The 19,453-nt window shown below is 38.8% G+C and overlaps 1 protein-coding gene across 3 annotated transcripts in view; it reads left to right on the top strand.

The window, feature by feature from the left end:
* The window catches only part of CPQ (carboxypeptidase Q), a 572,477-nt gene that overhangs the window by 251,382 nt on the left and 301,642 nt on the right, over window positions 1-19,453 (top strand). For all 3 annotated transcript variants that reach the window (XM_040261026.1, XM_040261025.1, XM_040261027.1), the window contains exon 4: window positions 16,460-16,667. In XM_040261026.1, the coding sequence (XP_040116960.1) occupies window positions 16,460-16,667 (208 nt within the window). The remainder of the gene's footprint in view (window positions 1-16,459; window positions 16,668-19,453) is intronic.

Genomic DNA, 19,453 nt, shown 5'->3' with positions numbered 1-19,453 from the left:
ACTCTGATGCTGGGAGGGATTGAGGGCAGGAGGAGAAGGGGATGACAGAGGATGAGATGGCTGGATGGCATCACTGACTCGATGGACGTGAGTCTAAGTGAACTCTGGGAGTTGGTGATGGACAGGGAGGCCTGGCGTGCTGTGATTCATGGGGTCGCAAAGAGTCGGACATGACTGAGCTTCTGAACTGAACTGAACTGAACTGAACACTGTTTTGATTATGTTGATTTTGAAGTAAGTTTTAAAATCAGGAAACATGAGCCCTTCAGCTTTGATCTTATTTTTCAGGATTGTTTTAGCTATTAAGGCTCACTGAGATGCCATATAAACTTTTGGATGAATTTTTCTATTTCTTCTCAAAACATCCCTGGAATTTTGATAGGGATTGCATTGAATCTACTAATGACTTTGGTAGTATTGACATATTAATAATCTTAAGTCTTCTAACTCATGAAGAGGGTTTCCCTGGTGGCTCAGTGGTAAAGAATCCACCTGCCAGTGCAAGAGATGCAGGCTCAATCCCTGGGTTGTGAAGGTCTCCTGGAGTAGGAAATGACAACCCACTCCAGTATTCTTGCCTGGGAAATCCTGAGAACAAAGGAGCCTGGCAGGCTACAGTCCATGGAGTCCCTAAAGAGTTGGATATGACTTAAGGACTAAACAGTTCATGAACATACAATGTGTTTTCATTTATTTATCCATTCTTTAATTGCTTCCAGCATTGTTTCATTGTATAAGTCTTTCACCTCCTTGGTTAGTTAATTCCTAAGTATTCTATTTTTTTATGTTACTGTAAATGCAATTGCTTTTAAATTTCTTTTTCATCTTTTGTTTACATCTCATTGTTTATGTATAGAAATGCAACAGATTTTTGCATGTTGGCTTTGTATCCTGCTACTTTTCTGAATTCATTATTACTTCTAATAGTTCTGTGTGTATATGTGTGGTGGTGGGGGGGATCTTTAGGGTTTTCTACATATAATATTATCTGTGGACAGAAATAATTTTACTTCTTTCTTTCTAACTTAGGTGCCTTTTATTTATTTATTTTTTCTTGCCTGGTTGCTTTCACCATTGCACATGTTCTTTTGCCTTATTCCTGATCTTAGTGAAAAAACTTTGTCTTTCACCATTGAGTATGATGTTTGCTGTGTGTTTTTCATACATGGCTTTAGTTATGCTGAAATTGTTTCCTTCTATTCTAATTTACTAGGTGTTTTTATCATCAAAGAGTTTTGACAATTCTTACATGTTTTTTTCTTTATCAAATGAGGTGATCATGTCAGTTTTTTCTTTCATTCTGTTAATGTGGTATAGTACACTGATCAAATTTGTTTGCCATACCATCCTTGCATTCTAGAAATAAACTGCACTAGGTCATGGTGTATATTCCTTTTATTATGCTGCTGAATTTTGTTTACTAGTATTTTGTTGAGGATTTTTGCATCAAATATTAAGGGATATTTGTGGTAGTTTTCTTTCCTTGTAGTATCTTTACCTGGCTTTGGTATCAGGGTAATGCTGGCTTCATAGAATGAACTAGGAAGCATTCTCTCTTCTTAAATTGTATTGGAAATATTTTGAGAAGTATTGGTATTAGTTCTTTAAATGGTTGGTAGAATCCACTATTGAAGCCATCAGTCAGAGACATTTTTGATTACTGATTTAATTTCCTTACTAGTTATAGATTTATTCAAATTTTCTATTTTTTCATGATTCAGTCTTGGTTAGTTTCGTCTTTGTAGCGATTTGTCAATTTCATCTAGGTTACCCAATTTGTTAACCTATAACTCTCTTAAAATTCTTTTTAATTTTGCGCAATTGATAGGAATGTCCTGACTTTCATTTTGTGTGTTGTATTTATTTTTTCACTCATCTCTAAATATTTTATAGTTTCCCTTGTGAGTTCTTTGAGCCAATGGTTGGTTAAGAGTCTGCCATGTACTTTTCAGAAATAACATAAATTTTCAAGTTTTCTGTCTGATATTTGTTTCTAACTTTATTGTGTTGTGGTCAGGGAACATTGAATATGTATCTTTTAGATATATTGAGAATTAGATTTTGGCCTAACATTTGGTCTATCCTGGAAAACTTTTCACATAGATTTGCGAAGAAAGTGAATGCTGTTTTTGTTAGGGAGAGTAGCCTATATATGTCTATTAGATCTGGTTGGTTTATCATCGCATTGTTTAAGTCCTTTATTTTCTTACTCATTTTCTGACTGGTTGTTCACCATTACTGAGAGTTGAGTATTGAAGTCTACGACTATTATTTTAGAACCATCTATTTCCACTTTCCAATTCTAATTCTGTCAGTGTTTGTTTCATATACATTTGTAGTCTGTTATTAGATGCATAAATGTTTATAATTCTTATGCCTTCTTCCTGTATCAAACCTATTATTAATAAACAATATCCTTTTTATTTTCTCTTGTAAAGTTTTTTGATTCAGAGTCTATTTCATGTGATGTTAGTATAGCCACTACCGTTCCCTTCTGGTTACTATTTGTGTGGAATATCTTTGTCCATTCTTTCGCTTTCAGTATGTTTGATTCAGAGTCTATTTCGTGTGATGTTAGTATAGCCACTGCTCTTCCCTTCTGGTTACTATTTGTGTGGAATATCTTCGTCCATTCTTTCGCTTTCAGTATGTTTGTATCTTTTACTTCAAAGCAAGTCTCATGCAGATAGCAGATGGTTGGATCCCTTAAAACAATCAGTTTTGCCAATATTTGTCTTTTGATTAGAAAGCTTAACCATTTACATTTAAACTAATTATTGATAATTAGTGACTTCTGTCATTTTGCTACTTGCTTTCTTTTTACCTTTTAGCATTTTTGTTTCTCATTTCCTGTATTACTATCTTCTTTTGTGTTTGGTTGATTATTTGCTGGTGGAATGTTTACATTTCTTTTTCATTTCCTTTTGTTTATATTCTAGAGCTATTTTCTTTGTGGTTACCATGGGGATTACATTTAACATCCTAAAGTTATAACACTCTAATTTGAATTTAGATTAGCTTAATTTTAGTAACATACAAAAACTGTTCCTTTACAGCTCTTTCCCCAACCTTTTGGTTGTTGATGTTACAGGATTACATCTCCATATATTATGTGCCCCAATACATAAACTAATTATTTTCGATGAATTGCTCTCTTAAATCATGTAGAAAACTAAAAGTGGAGCTACAATCTGTTTTTACAATAAAAAAATAGCTCTTATAATTGCCCATTTATCTTTACTGAGATCTTTATTTCTTTCTATAGCTTCAAGTTATTGTGTCCTTTTATTTTAACCTGTGGGATTCTTTTGATCTGTTCTTAAAGAGCAGGTTTATTCTATCATCTTCCAAGAATCTTCTGCAATGGCTTATTTCAGTCATTTTAGTTTGAACTTATTTATTTGATATGGAGCTTATGTTTTTAAAAGGGAAGCTTATAATTTTAAAATATTCAATGTACTGATTTTGCTACCTTGGTTGTTGCAAGTTTGGGGAATATCAGTTCAGTTCAGTCACTCAGTCATGTCCAAATCTTTGCGACCCCGTGAAACGCAGCACGCCAGTCTTCCCTGTCCATCCCCAACTTCCAGAGTCCACCCAAACCCATGTCCATTGAGTCAGTGATGCCATCCAACCATCTTATCCTCTGTTGTCCCCTTCTCCTCCTGCCCTCAATCTTTCCCAGCATCAGGGTCTTTTCCAATGAGTCAGTTCTTCACATCAGGTGGCCAAAGTATTGGAGTTTCAGCTTCAACAACATTCCTTCCAGTGAACACACAGGGGACTGGTCTCCTTTAGGATGGACTGACGGGTTAGATCTCCTTGCTGTCCAAGGGACTCTCAAGAGTCTTCTCCAACACCACAGTTCAAAAGCATCAATTCTTCGGTGCTCAGCTTTCTTCACAGTCCAACTCTCACATCCATACATGACCACTGGAAAAACCATAGCCTTGACTAGATGGACCTTTGTTGACAAAGTAATGTCTCTGCTTTTTAATATGCTGTCTAGGTTGGTCATAACCTTCCTTCCAAGGAGTAAGCGTCTTTTAATTTCATGGCTGCAATCACCATCTGCAGTGATTTGGGAGCCCCAAAAAATAAAGTCTGACACTGTTTCCACTGTTTCCCATCTATTTCCCATGAAGTGATGGGACCAGATGCCATGATCTTCGTTTTCTGAATGTTGAGCTTTAAGCCAACTTTTTCACTCTCCACTTTCACTTTCATCAAGAGGCTTTTTAGTTCCTCTTCACTTTCTGCCATAAGGGTGGTGTCATCTGCATATCTGAGGTGATTGATATTTCTTCTGGCAGTCTTGATTCCAGCCTGTGCTTCTTCCAGCCCAGTGTTTCTCATGATGTACTCTGCATAGAAGTTAAATAAGCAGGGTGACAATATATAGCCTTGATGTACTCCTTTTCCTATTTGGAACCAGTCTGTTGTTCCATGTCCAGTTCTAACTGTTGCTTCCTGACCTGCATACAGATTTCTCAAGAGGCAGGTCAGGTGGTCTGGTATTCCCATCTCTTTCAGAATTTTCCACAGTTTATTGTGATCCACACAGTCAAAGGCTTTGGCATAGTCAAGAAAGCAGAAATAGATGTTTTTCTGAAACTCTCTTGTTTTTTCAATGATACAGCGAATGCTAGTAATTTGATCTCTGGTTCCTCTGCTTTTTCTAAAACCAGCTTGAACATCTGCAAGTTCACAGTTCACGTATTGCTGAAGCCTGGCTTGGAGAATTTTAAGCATTCCTTTACTAGCATGTGAGATGAGTGCAATTGTGCAGTAGTTTGAACATTCTTTGGCGTTGCCCTTCTTTGGGATTGGAATGAAAACTGACCTTTTCCAGTCCTGTGGCCACTGCTGAGTTTTCCAAATTTGCTGGCATATTGAGTGTAGCACTTTCACAGCATCATCTTTCAGGATTTGAATATATTTGGCTGCAAATAGAAATAAATCTGACTTTTAGTCAGGATTCTTTGGAAAAAGAGACCCAATAAGGTATATATAAACTGTTCAACAGATATATAGAGCACATATGTATTTGTTGAGCACTTTAAAATATGGTAGGAAATATAAATACTTAAAATACAGTAGAAGCTACAAGTTCTTGCTGTATAAAGAATCATTCGACATGGTCTAGACTCTTGAGTAGCTCCTTTCTACTATGGGATGTTTAGGCACGTGAATATAACAGTATCATAAGGGCTATAAACAGAAATATTGAGGGAAAAGCAGCAGTACATAGGGGCATGTGTCTGGAACTCTACCTTGGTGGTATTCAGACACGTTTATAGAAAAAGGGCCAGCTGAATTGATCATTGAAGGAAAATGCCCAGGCATTTTCTTGGTCCTCCTTTAAGGAGAGTGAATCAACTTTTTTGCTCAGATAAGACTATGAGATGATAAAAATGTTACACCAAAAAAGGTCCTTATGTCAGTTAAGCTTGGGAATGCTTAATCAAACATGTTTCTTAGCTATGTTGCTTCTCAGAGCTATCAATAAACTAATGTGCTTTGTGACTCCTCAAAGCAGGGAAATAGTGCTCAATGTCTCATGACTGTATTTGCCCATGGGATCTTTTGCCCCTTATAAGGTTTCTTCAGCCTGGTATTCTGTAGAAAACACCGTGAGAACATGGCTCTAGTGTTTTGTTTGGTGCTTAGCTGATACTTTGTTGTTTTTTTTTTTTTTTAACTTTTAAATTTAAAAATTAGTTTACTAATATAGTGTTAGTTTCAGATGTACAGCAAAGTAATTTAGATTCATAGTAATTCAGATTTTTGTTTGTTTGTTTTGCAGATTCTATTCTATGTTACTTTAAGATATTGGGTATAACTCCCTGCGCTATATAATAAATTACTTGTTACATATCTATTTTATATGTAGTAGTTTGTATCTGTTAATCCCATATCCCTAATTTGTCCCTTCCTCCCTCTATTTTGGTATCCATAAGCTTGTTCTCTATGTCTGTGAATCTGTTTCTGTTTTGTACATGTATATTCAGTTTTGTATTACTTTTTATATTCCATATATGAATGACATCATACAGTACGTGTCTTTCTCTGATTTATTTTGCTAGGTGCAATGGTCTCTAGGTCCACCTGTGTTGGTACAAATGGCAGTATTTCATTCTTTTTTATGATTTATATTCCACTACACACACACACACACACACACACTCCACATTTTCTTAAGCCAGTGGTCTGTTGGTGAGCACTTGGGTTGCTTCCATATGTTAGCTACTGTAAATACTGCTGCTGTGAACATTGGGTGCATGTATCTTTTCAGATTAGTGCTTTTGTTTTTCTGGATATATACTTAGGAGTGGTGTTGCTGAATCATATGGTAGTTCTATTTGTAGCTTTTTAGGGAACCTCCATGCTGTTTTCCGTGGTGGGTACAGCAATTTTACATTTCCACTAACAGTGTATCATAATTTCCCTTTCTCCACATCCTCCCCAACATTTATTATTTGTAAACTTTTTGACGACAGCTATTCTGACCTGTGTATGGCTTTGATTTTCATTTCTCTAATAATTAGTGATTCCTTTCCTCTCTTCTTCTTGCTGAGCCTGGCTAAAGATTTATTAATTGTATTTATCTGTAAAAAAAAAAACAAAACAAACTAAAAGTTCTCTGTTAATTTAGGAGAAAAAGTTACCTATTGAGGTCTTGAAGGGGTATTTTTATGTGGGAGTGTCCCTGTGTAGACTGTGTTTTATCCAGTGTCTTTGCCATGAGGACTGATTTTGATGTAGACACCAGCCACATCTTTCCTCACGGTGTGCTGGCCACTGTCCCCTTGATAGGGAGCGTGGTTGGTGTTGGAGGGTGTAAAACCCATGCAATGTGTGAGGCGGAGATTTCTCTGCTCTGTAGCTCTCCCTGGCCTGTCGGGGGTGGGGTGTGCTCCCCATGTGTTACAGCAGAAGTACCGAGGGGTGGGCTGAAGTAGTCTGTTCGCTCTCAGTGTGTGTTTTGCCCCGAAGGACAGGTGTACTGAAGTAAGTGAGGCTTCCGTGCTTGCAGAGATCTGACGTGCTGCCCGTGTAGGTGTGCGCAGCACCACTCAGACACAGCCCCAGGTGCGTTCCTCCCCTTGCTGCAGTCTCTAGGCACCTACTGCTGTGTGATCTAGGGCGAGGCTGGGGTGTGCTGTGGGCAGGGGTGGAGCCGTCGCTAGGCTGGAGCAGGGGGTGGGGGCCCCTTGGCTGGAGGAATGGCAGCGGCTGTACTGCTGTCAGCGACCTGGGCTGCCTCTGCCGGTTGAGTTAGCACCAGCACTGGAGCTGCGGCCCCACACCCCCAGAGCCCCCGCCCCAGATCCTCCTGTGTGTCCCTGGATTGGGTCTTCTCTCAAGGCCTGTCTGCTCCAGATCCAGTGCCAAGACGTGGTGTGGAGTGGGCAGAGTGGGGTGTTGCCCCACTTGGATTCTGCAGCACGGTGAGCTGGCAGCCACAGTGCAGGGCTCTCTCTACCCTGTTGGTTAGTAAGCCAGCACCTGCACACTCTTTGTGAGTGGAGTCGAGACTTCTCCAGCCCTTCTCCAGTTCCTGCGGTTCTCCCTGAAGCCAAGAGGGCTTGTCTCCTCCATGTAAGACTCCAAGACTGAGCTGCTCAGCTGTGGCTCAACCCAATCCAGCCCCAGGTCCAGGGTCTGCCTGTGCAGACCCTTCTTTCTTTCAGGTCCTAAGGGTGGCAGTCCTGACCCTATGTCCTTTTTCCATCCTACCCAGATATGTGGAAATCTTCCCTACAGCTTCTGCTGTAGAGTTCTGCCAGTCTCCAGTTAGTTTTCCGTGGGAATTGTTCCACCTGTAGATGTGTTTGTGGGGGGAGGTGAGCTCCACATCCTCCTGCTCTGTCATCTTGCTCTGACCTTGTATGACTATCTGATGCTTTGTTTTAAAAATATTTTCTTCATGTCAAGAAAGAAATCAACCATTCCTTACCCCCTGACCCCAGAGTTCTAATCAAGAATGGATAATAAATAATTCAAATGTCTTTATCTTATTTCCCTTATGACAAAATGTGCTGTCTAGTTTGTTTTGGCCGTTATAACAAAAATACCATAGACTGGGTGGCTTATACACAACCAACAGTTATTTCTTACAGTTTTGCAGGCTGGAAAGTCCAAGATCATGGTGCCGGCAGATTCAGTGTCTGGTGTTCACCCACTTCTCAGACAGTGTTTTTTCACTATAACCTCATGTGATGGAAGGAGTGACGGATCTTTCTGGAGCCTCTTTTCTAAGTGTACTAATCCCTCTAAGGTGGGCTATATCCTCATGACTCAATCACTTGCCAAAGCCCCACTTCCTAATACTATCACCATGCAGGTTAGAATTCCAACATATAAATTTTGCAGGGACATAAACATTCAGTCTATAGCATGTGCTATGAGTTATGTCTTCAGTTCTATTCTAATAGGAGGATGTTTGGGCTCTGAGGGTAATGAGAGACTGGCATAGTTTAACAATGTTCATAATAGAAACGGCATATTTCTTACTGAGAAGACAGCGATCTTGGGTTAGATGATCTTTAAATACTTTCCAGTCCAGTTAATCAAAACTGTTTCCCATTGAGACTTAAACTAAAAACAATATTTAATTAGTAAAATGGACAGAACATTTCATTGGTTAAGGTTACCATCTTCATTTATAAAATGATTTTTATGTTGCTTCATATCTTTATCATTATTTTTACTAAGTGAAGTATCTATTGTAACATTTTTGTTATTCCAAGGTGGGTTTTCATCTTACTTAATACACAAGTACGTCTTTCTTTTAGAGATTGTAAAGATTCAAGGAGAAAATAAGAAAACAAATTAAGATGATGAAATGACTAAATATTAGCAGAAAATTGTAACTTTACATAGAAGAACAAGATCAGAAAGAAAAAAAGGGAACAAACACATGTTTTGATGTTTAGGTTACAAAATATCTAAAAATAACAAAACTAGTATTTATACAATACTTTTAGATGACAAAATCTTGTGTAAATTTTTTTTACAGGCAGTACCTCCTTATATCTTTAATTTTCTTTATATTTTTTGTCTTAGAAAGAAGCCAAAACCTTCGTATATGCTATGGATGTTTAAAAAAAAAAAATCACTTGGTTTTATTCCACTAAGCACTTTGACCATCTTCTTTCTGTCTTACACTTGTGGAGCTGGCTGGGTTCCTCTGTTTTGGAAGCAGGCACAGCTCTCTGATGCTGTGTTACAGCACTTCTGATGATGTCTGTTACACTCTCCTTAATAAGATCTTTCAGTGAATATAATATTAATAGGCTGGTTGAGGTTTGCTCATGTGGTATCTGTCATCGGTATGGACTAGAATTCAACAATTTGACTTTTTCTTCTCTTTTTTTATGCCATTTCAACTGAATTATAAAAATTAGAAATGAAATTTAGTCCTACTTTCTCTCTCTTAATCAAGATTTTCTTTTGCTTTCCTTTTTTTTAACCTGTGGGAGTTGAAACTATTTCAGTGTTTCCTTTTGGGGAAATTATGGTATAAATGAATCCTTTTGCTTTTGTATTCTTAATGGCAGTATAAATGCCTGAGATCAATTTACTCTTGTTGTTGTTAATAACAGTAGAAAAGTCTGAGATGAACTTACTGTTCAAGTGCTAAATCTAAAAAAATTAATAAAGTCATCTGTAATTTTTGCAAGAAAGTTATTTTCAAACTGATTTTTAAAACAAACAAACAGAATTTGTTGTTTAGAAGTCGTGTTTGATTATGTGACCCCATGGACTGTAGCTTTCCAGGCTCCTCTGTCCATGGGATTTTCCAGGCAAGGATACTGGAGTGGGTTGCCGTTTCCTCCAGGGGATCTTTCTGACCCAGGGATTTAACCTGCATCTCTGGCATTAACAACCGAATTCTTTACTACTGATCCACCAGGGAAGCAAATAAGCAGAATAGATGCTCTTTTAACCTTCCTAATAAGGAAGTTTAAAAAAACACTCACAAAAACAAAAGACGATAGCTTCAAAAGCTCCCAGTCCTCATAACCATTTCCACCTCTTTTTTCAGGAAACAGTCCAAGACTTCACTGTGTTGTGAATAATTTTTACTTTAGTCAATGTCTCCATGCCCCTGTGGAAATCTACCTGTTCCTCAGTAAGGATACATAATTTTCCTTTTGTAGGATATTTAACATCATAAGATGACACCCACTTTCAACAGTTGATTTTGAACTTGGCGAATTTCGAAGTACTTGGAAACACAGTGTACCTTGCATTTTCTATAAAGAGCTAGTCAGAAGTGACGCATAAGAGAGTTTACCTGATGTATGGCAATCAGGTGGGAAATAGCAAACCCACTTGTTTAAACCTTGCACTTATTTTATGTAGATAAAAGACAATATTCAACCTCCTTCAAATTATATCACTTTACACCACATACACAAGAAATTTAGTAGAATTTGAAAAGCTGATTTGAAACTTAGTTTCCATATTCATTTTACATTTTGGGATTACTCTCTTGCAAGCGCAGAGAGCAGCAGGCTTTGTTTTCATACATCTCATAAACCAGAGTCATGAAAGCATAGTTTTTGAATGAACTTTTTCCCTTGAAGAGAAATCTGGAAGCTTAGGTTTTTATTTTGATATTTTATATTAAAAGTTTTATTAGGATACATTCACAAACCATATAATTTACTTTTTAACACATACGGGTTTTTTTAAGTATATTCAAAGATCCATCACTGTCTAATTTTAGAACATATTTATCATCCTGATAAGAAATCCCACATCAGCATTCACTCCCCATTTCCCTCTCCTTTCCAGCAGCACAAGACAACCTAAAATTTACTTCCTACCTCTATGAATTTGCCTTTTCTGAACATTTCTTGCAAATGGAATTTTATGATACAGTAGGTCTCCTACGTGTAAACAAGTTTCGTCCTGAGTGCATATTTATAAGTCTAATTTGTTTATAAGTCCAACAAAGTTATTCTAGGTACCCAACTAAATAAGCTGATAAACAGTATGTAATAGACTTTATAATACTTTTCACACAGATAACACATAAAAAACAAATACAAAAAATAAAGAAAGCATTCTTAATCTTATAGTATAGTACCTTGAAAGTTACAGTAGTACAGTATAACAGCTGGCATACAGAGGCTGGCATCCAGGGAACAGTTACTGACCGGAGGAGGAAGAAGAGGTGGAAGATTGTGGAGCTGAAAGAGTCAGCAGTAGGAGACAGGGCGAGTTCACTCCCATCCCGGGCTTGAAATAAAGATACTGCACTACACAGTAAAGTACCCCAAAGCACACCACTTATAGAGAATGCATGCACACGATGATGGACGCCAGACATGTGAACTAACTTATGTGACTAGACATGCACACACGTGTTCGCGTCTTTGATCATTTGCCACTTGAAGGTTCGTATGTAGGGGACTAACTGTCTGTGGTGGTGTGTGATTGGCTTCAGGATAATGCTTTCAAGGTCCATTCATGCTGTAGCACACTTCAGAACAATTGTTGTTTATTGCTGAATAGTATTTCATGGTATAGATATAGTGTATTGGAATATCCCCTCATCAGCTGATGGACATTAGGTTTGTTTCTGACCTTGGCCTCTTCTGAATAATACTGGAAACATTTGTGTGCTCCTTTTTGTGTGAACACATATTTTCATTTCTTTTGAGTTTACGCCTAGTAGTAGAACTGTGGGTTATATGATAACTAAATGTTTAACTTTTTGAGGAACTGTCAAATTGACTATGCCATTTTATATTCATACTAGCTATGTACAAGGGCTCAGAGTCTTCCGCATTATTGCCAGCGTTTGTTTTTACCTCTTTTTGTTCATAGCCATCCTATGCAAAGAGGCACTTCGTTGTAGTTCCGACCTGCATTTCCCTTATAGCTAGTGGTGTGCGGCATCTTTTCACAGGCTTTTTATACATTGGTGTATCTTATTTGTTGAACTGTCTATTCAATTTCTTCATGCATTTTTAAATTGGCTAGTCTTTTATTATTGAGCTTTTAAGAGTTATTAATATATTTCAGACACAAGTGCCTTCTCAGATATCTGATTCGTAAAAGTTTCTCTCCCATTCTGTGGTTTGTTTTCTCCACTTTCTGGGGGTGCCGTTTGAAGTACAGAAGTTTAATGTCTTGATGATTCAGTTTATCTCTTTTTTCTTTTGTTGCTTATGACTTCAATGTTGTATCTAAGAAACAATTTCCTTACCTGAGATTGTGAAGTTTTACAGTTTTAGCTCTTACATTTGGGTCTATGATTCCTTCATATTTTGTGTGATATAGGGGTGCAATTTCATTATTTTTCATGCACGTATCTGGTTGGTCCCAGCACCATTTGTGGAAATACTTTTCATCCCCAATGAATTACTTCAACCCTCCTGTTGAAAATGAATTGACCATTCTTAAAAAGTTTATTTCTCAATTCTCAATTCTATTTTATTGATCATTATATCTACCTTTATACCAGTACTATCCTTTTAATTACTATAGATTTGTAATGTGTTTTTGAATATGGAAGTGTGAATCCACCAATTTTGTTCCACTTTTTCAACTTGTGCCGGTTATTTTGAGTCCCTCGCTTTTCCATATGAATTTTGGAATCAACTTGTAAATTTCATCAAAAAAGGCAGTTAGAATTTTGATAGGGATTGCACTGAATCTGTAATAAATTGGGGGACTATTGCCATCTGAAGAGGGCTTCCCTGGTGGCTCGGTCCATACAGAATCTGCCTGCAGTGCAGGAGATGCAGGTTCAATCCCTGGCTCAGGAAGGCCCCCTGGAGGAGGGCATGGCAACCCACTCCAGTATTCCCGCCTGGAGAATCCCATGGGCTGAGGAGCCTGACAGGCTGCATTCCGTAGGGGCGAAAAGACTTGTACACTACTGAAGCAACTGAGCACAGCACGCACACAGCATCTTAAGAATGTGAAGTCTCCCAGTCTATAAACATAGGCCACTTTTCATTTGGATCTTCTTTATCTCAACATTTTGCAGTTTTCATTGTGTAAATCTCACACACCTTTTGTTAAATTTATTTATAGTATTTTATTCCTTTTGTTGCTAATAAAAAAGCGATTATTCATTTTCCGATTGCTCATGTGCTGTGCTTACGTAGTCGTGTCCAGCTCTTTGCGACCCCATGGACTGCAGCCTGCCAGGCTCCTCTGTCCATGGGGTTCTCCAGGCAAGAATACTGGGGTGGGTTGCCATGCCCTCCTCCTGGGGATCTTCCCAACCCAGGGATCAAACTCAGGTGTCCCTCATTTCTACTGTATTGCTACTATATTATATTGTTTATCACTACTGTACAAATGACTTTTGTATATTGATATTACATCCTGCAACCTTGCTGTACTTGCTCATTAGTTCTAGTAGTTTTTTTGTGTGTGACTCCTTATGATTCTCTATATATTTGACCATCTGTGAACAGTTTTACTTCTTTTTTTCCAATCTAGATTTCTTTTATTTCTTTTTCTTGTCTGATTTTTCTAGCCAGAACCTCTAGTCCAATGTTGAATAGAAGTGCTCAGAGCAGACATCTTAGTCTTGTTTTTTGATCTCAGGGGGAAAGTATTTCATCTTCTACCACTAATTAAGATGTTTGCTATGGGTTTTTCATAGATAGCTTTTATTGAGTTGAGGAAGTTCCCTTCCATTTTTAGTTTGATGAGTGTTTTTATTATGACAGGGGATTAGATTTTGTCCAAGGTTTAGTCAGCATCTATTGAGATGATCATGTGATTTTTATCTTTTATTACATTATTATAATGTACTACATTGATTGACTTTTTGATGTTAAATCAATTGCATTCCTGAATAAATTCCTCTTGGTCATGGTGTTTTCATATGTTGCTGTATCAGTTTGTTTTAGTTTCTTTCTTTTTTTTTTTTGCATTTATACTTATATGCGATTTTGGACTGTAGTTTTCTTTCCTAGCAGTGTCTATCTCTGGCTTTGTTATTAGTAGTGGTGGCCTTGTAGAATGAGTTGGGAAGCATTCCCTTCCCTTGTATTTTTTGAAGACTTTGTGAGGGATTGGTATTAATCTTTAAATGTTCTTATTTTGATTTTTTTTACAGCTCCCTTTTCATTTACGCTTTGTTATTGTTAAATTGCACATGGGGCTTGTACATGGGGTCAGGGAGCTGGTGTCTATGCTGATCATCTCCTGTAGGATGACTGACAGTGGCAATACAGAACTTTAAACCTGTTGAGTCTTCTTTCTGTCTGCTTCCGCTAAACAGTGCTGAATACTCCACCACCAGAGCACATGCTTAATTACATAAATAAATTAGAAGCATTTTATATCTTGAATTCAGTACCACAGTTGGAAAATGCCATTTTCCTCAGTAGAGCTATGGGTGTATGCCCAGTTCACTGTACCTGGATTAAGAACTCTTACCTGCAACTTATTAGTGCCAATTTGTTTGGAAACATTATTTAAAAGAGCCTATTAAGAAGTGTTACAATGACCTCCTTTCGAGTCAGAGAGCCTGAGAACAAGGAGAGTTTGTTGGATCCTAGACATCACGTAAGGTAATATGAATAATAAATATTTAGATTGTCTTCCTACATGTTTCAAAATGCTTTCGGTCATTAATCACTCTACCAAGTCAGTGGGGAAAATTAACACTGAAGAAATTATAATAATAACAACTAATGTTTACTAAGTAATTCCTATGTGCCAAGCACTTTTAAATCCTTTACGTATGCTATCTCTTTTATTCCTCATAGCAATCTTGTGAGGTCAGTGCTAATATTCCCCATGTTTCAGATGTGGAAGCTCAGAAACAGAGAGATGATCCAAGTTGCTTGGTGTCAGGCAGGCAGAGAGTTGGCAGAACCAGGATCTGACCTGAGTTATGTAACTCCATAGCCTTCCCAGAAGTCAGAGTGGATCAGGCACATTCTGGAACAGGGATTCAGATTCAGGCTTTGTTTTATAAGTTTTAGATTTAAAAGTCATTTGTCTCTCTCTTCTGAAGGATAAAATTTCCAGCCAACACTTGAGAAATGTCTATAAAGAATGTGCTTAGATGGTCCTAAGGACTTGAGCTCACACAGTCTCTCTCTGCAAGATTAATGCAATAGATAAATTAGTATGATAAATATTTAACATTTAACGAGTGCTTACTATATTCTAGGGTAAGTGATATGTTTGTATAAATTAAGTAAATTTGCAAAATAACTGTGAAGTGGATATTATAATTACCATCTTCAATCACAGATGAAGCCACTGAAGCAAAGATGTGTAACTTCAGTGTGTGCATACTCAGTCGCTTCAGTCGTGTCTGACTCTTTGTGACCCTAGGGACCATCACCCACCAGGCTCCTCTATCCTTGGGATTCTCCAAGTGAGAATACTGGAGTGGGGTGCCATGCCCTCCTCCAGCGGACCTACCTGACCCAGGAATCCAACCTGGGTCTCCTGCATTGCAGGCAATTCTTTACCCGCTGAGCCACCAGGGAAGTCTGATGTGTAACTTGACCAAGGCCAATTAGTAATAAGTGGCACTGTCCAGATTTGAATCCAGGATCTCTATTCTTAATCACTTTGCCATGCAGTTTCTCTAGTCATCACCTAATACATGGTCATGAGAATATAGTCACACAGAGAAGGCAGTGGAAAGACTGCATCACCATGTTTGTGCACGTGAAGATTGAGGTCACTTCTCCAGGAGAGAAGTGTGTTATGGCTGAAAGGAGAGACACTTGTTTCTGATTATGAGACAACCTGAAGCAAGTATGGAAATATTAAAAAATTTTAATTTGAATAAGAAGGCTCTTAGCTTGTGCTTCCACAGAAGACAGGAATAGCCTGATGGGATACGGGGAGCATTCAGGAGCCTTTTTCTTGTAGTGGTGATGTCACCGGACCTGGGTTTATTTGGCACTTTTCCTTATGGAAACACAAACATTTCTTCTGACATTGTTCTGTGGTTTTCCTGCAGAGCGTTCTACCCTTATGCAGGGCATTCTACTCTTACGCAGGGCTACATTGCAGACCTCTGTGTTCGGCTGGGAAGACAGCAGCACTTGAGCCAGACCAGAGAACCGGGTGCATCTACGCCAGTTTGTGGGTCCTCTGGTCTGTAGCTGCTATAGAGTTTCATCTCCTCGAACACATGTGTTCACCTCGTGGTCTTAAAGACATTGCATTTGAAACAATTTACAACTTTTTAAAGGATTATTCAAATTATCAAAATACATTTTATAGAATGTTTTCAATGAAATTATTATTAAGCTGAAGTTTCTAAGTTATTTTTATCAAAAAAAATTACCTTCACATCAAAAGCAAGTAAACCAATATTGCCTACCCTTTCCGTTCCTCACATGCAAACAAAGACCAGTGAAAATCAAATGTCAAATACAGGGGCTTTTAAAAAATACGTTTGGTCCATTTCCACTATCAAGGTAACCTGGTGACTTCTTTTCTCAAGTCCTCACACAGGTATTCAGGAATACCAGAAGGGTGTGCCAAAGATCCCAACAGCTTGTATTACGGTGGAAGACGCAGAGATGATGTCAAGAATGGCTTCTCGAGGGAACAGAATTGTCATTCAGCTGAAGATGGGGGCAAAGAGCTATCCAGATGCTGATTCCTTCAACACAGTGGCAGAGATCACTGGGAGCAAGTATCCGGAGCAGGTGAGTGAAAACAAAGGAAAGGGATGGACTGTCTGGGAACAGGATATTGTGGTCAAGTTTCAGTTTTTAGAAACGGTTTAGGAAAGAGAGCACGAATCTGCAGAGCTGATCCTCACAGACTCATTAAAGGCAGACACTTCATACACACACACACACACACACACACACACACACACACAAGGCTTCCCTGGTGGTTCAGATGGTAAAGAATCTCCCTGCAATGCAGGAGACCCAGGTTCAATCCCTGGGTGAGGATGATCTCCTGGAGAAGGAAATGGCAACCCACTCCAGTATTCTTGCCTGGGAAATCCCATGCACCAAGGAGCCTGGAGGGCTATAGTCCATGGGGTTGCAAAGAACGACTGAGCAGCCAACACACACACACATACACACACACACACACACTTTCCCTATTAAAAGTTTATTACATTGAATGAACAAGGACAGGACTAACCGAAGGGCAAAACATGACCCGCTGTGTGGAAGTTCAACTCTGAATAGCTGAGGGCAGTATTTGCCTATTTGTGTCGTATTTCTTCCATTTGGAACCAGCTTGGCATTTGAGATCATGCCAATAGTTGATAGTACGCTTATTGTGTGACTTGTCTTACTTCATCTTTCCAAAGCTCTGTGAAGTAGGTCTATTTTCTCCATTTTACAGATGAGGAAAAATAATCTAGAAGGAAACTCACTTGCCTAAGGTCCATACAGCTAGTAAATGGCTGAGAAGGGACTCAAACCCAGGACCTTGTGAATATTAAGCCAAACTGTAGGCCACAGTTTATGTGAAATCTTAAGAGGGTTTTTTTTTTTTTTGAAAATCAAATAGTCCTAGATACATATTCAAACTCTATACTAGCTAAAGATTAAATAACTTCAGCGAGTTACTTATTCTCTAAGTCTAAGAGAATTTATCTACAAAGAAGGGGAAGAACAGGATTATTGTGAGGACTGGATTAGGTAATGCACATCCGATAGCCTCCTGATACAGTGTTTGTCGTGTCACAGGCACCCACTGAATGTCATGTTTTCTTCCTATGACATTAAATGTACAAAAAAACGGCTTTTATAAGGTTTCTGGTATGAATCTTATTTATTAGCAGGTATTGGAATTCTGAAAATAGCCCCTAAAATAAAGCTGTTTGGGAAGTTTAGGCTTGTATTTTGTTTAAGGGGATCAGCGGGATGAAAGAACAAGTGCACAGTGATGGAGAAACTTCTGTGTGTCTTAGCTTGGGGCCTCTCTCAGACTTAAGGGCTGTGCTGCAGTACAGATTCGTTTTAAGTTCAGAACCCTTTTCTCTCTTCCTAAATGAACTGCTCCCAGGGCTGGGGCATTCATCACCCCTGGGGTTATAAGCCACAGATATAGTGGAAAAGCAAGATCTCAGTAGGACCAGGGGAGTCAGACAGCCATAGCGAAATTATAATTTTAAGTGTTGAGAAAAGAGACAAGCCCCTTGTCTCTTCAGGAAACAGAGGCAATAGAAGAGCCAAGAGTCCAGGTTCCAGGAACTGAGTAGTCAAAACCCCTTGGAGTGTAATCCTTACTGTCAGTACTTCCAGGACAAAATGTTGCTATGTTAAGGTTGTTAGTCCAGGTGGGAGGAGTTTAGGATTATATTTTTATCAGCTGTCTAGCTGGTTCTAGCCTATGTACAGGTGGCAAGGTGAGAGTGAGTTATCAGAACCGTAGTCTTAAATGGCCAGTGGGTGTCAGGGTCTATGGCTAAAGCATTAAAACAGAGGCATTCTTGGGCAGCAGCAGCTGGAAGGTTGAGGTGGTGCTGACTCAGAGCTTTCCAGGAGCCACTGGCATCTTCCTGCTGCGTGCGCTCACTCTACTCCTCAGCCCTGCAGGATTGTTTTTCAATCAGTTTTATTGAGGTATAGTTCACATAAAATAAGCTTACCAAATTAAAGTGTACAATTCCATGAGTGTTGAAAAAATGCACCCAGTAATATAACCCCAAGCATAATGGAGAATATTTTCCTGACCCTAAATGTTCCCTTGGGCCCCCTTACAGTCCATCTCCTCCTCAATTCCTCTGTCCCCGAGGGACCACGATCTGCTTCCTGAAACTATAGCTGTTTCTTCTCTAGAATTTCATGGAGAGAGAATCATGCACGTGGAGTCTTTCACACTGGCTTCATTCACTCAGCATAATGCTTTTGAGGTTTATCCATGTTGTATCTGCTGCTCATTCCTTTATTCTGCTGAGTAATATTTCATTGTGAGGCTAGACCACAGTGTGTTTATCCATTCACCAAGGATGATGGACATTTTAGTGGCTTCTGGTTTTTGACTGTTGTGAATAAAGCTTTCGTGAACATTCTTGCATAAATCTCCTGGCCATATGTTTTCCTTCTTTATAAACAACAAGTGCCTAGGAGTGGAATTGCAAGGCTTGCCTGAATCTTAGCATCCTAATCTCTGTAAAGATGCTTCAGTCTGTGTTCTATGGGGTAACACCTTCTCCAGGTGTGTGATGGACAATTGCAGAGAGGTCCTTGGAATCCGGATTTTACCTCAATCATAGTGTTGCATAGCATTCCAAGAGTTAGTTATAAATATTTTGTTACCTGGATGTAAAGGATGGAAGATTAGCAAAAGGTCTCCCACAGAGAAGTCACAGCATTACCTGCCCAAAATGTGTGAGTGAATGTGTGTGAGTGCTGTGCAGTGACGTCCACGTAGCTGTGGTGGGTGGGGGGCGCAGGGGAGAGTCTGTCTTACAGTCTACCTGGAACCACAGAGAGGGTCTAGGCTATGAAGGGAACCTGGA

This window comes from Oryx dammah, unplaced genomic scaffold (assembly GCF_014754425.2).
Source record: "Oryx dammah isolate SB20612 unplaced genomic scaffold, SCBI_Odam_1.1 HiC_scaffold_19, whole genome shotgun sequence".
NCBI lineage: Eukaryota > Metazoa > Chordata > Mammalia > Artiodactyla > Bovidae > Oryx > Oryx dammah.
This window is presented reverse-complemented; position numbering and strand designations above follow the sequence as displayed.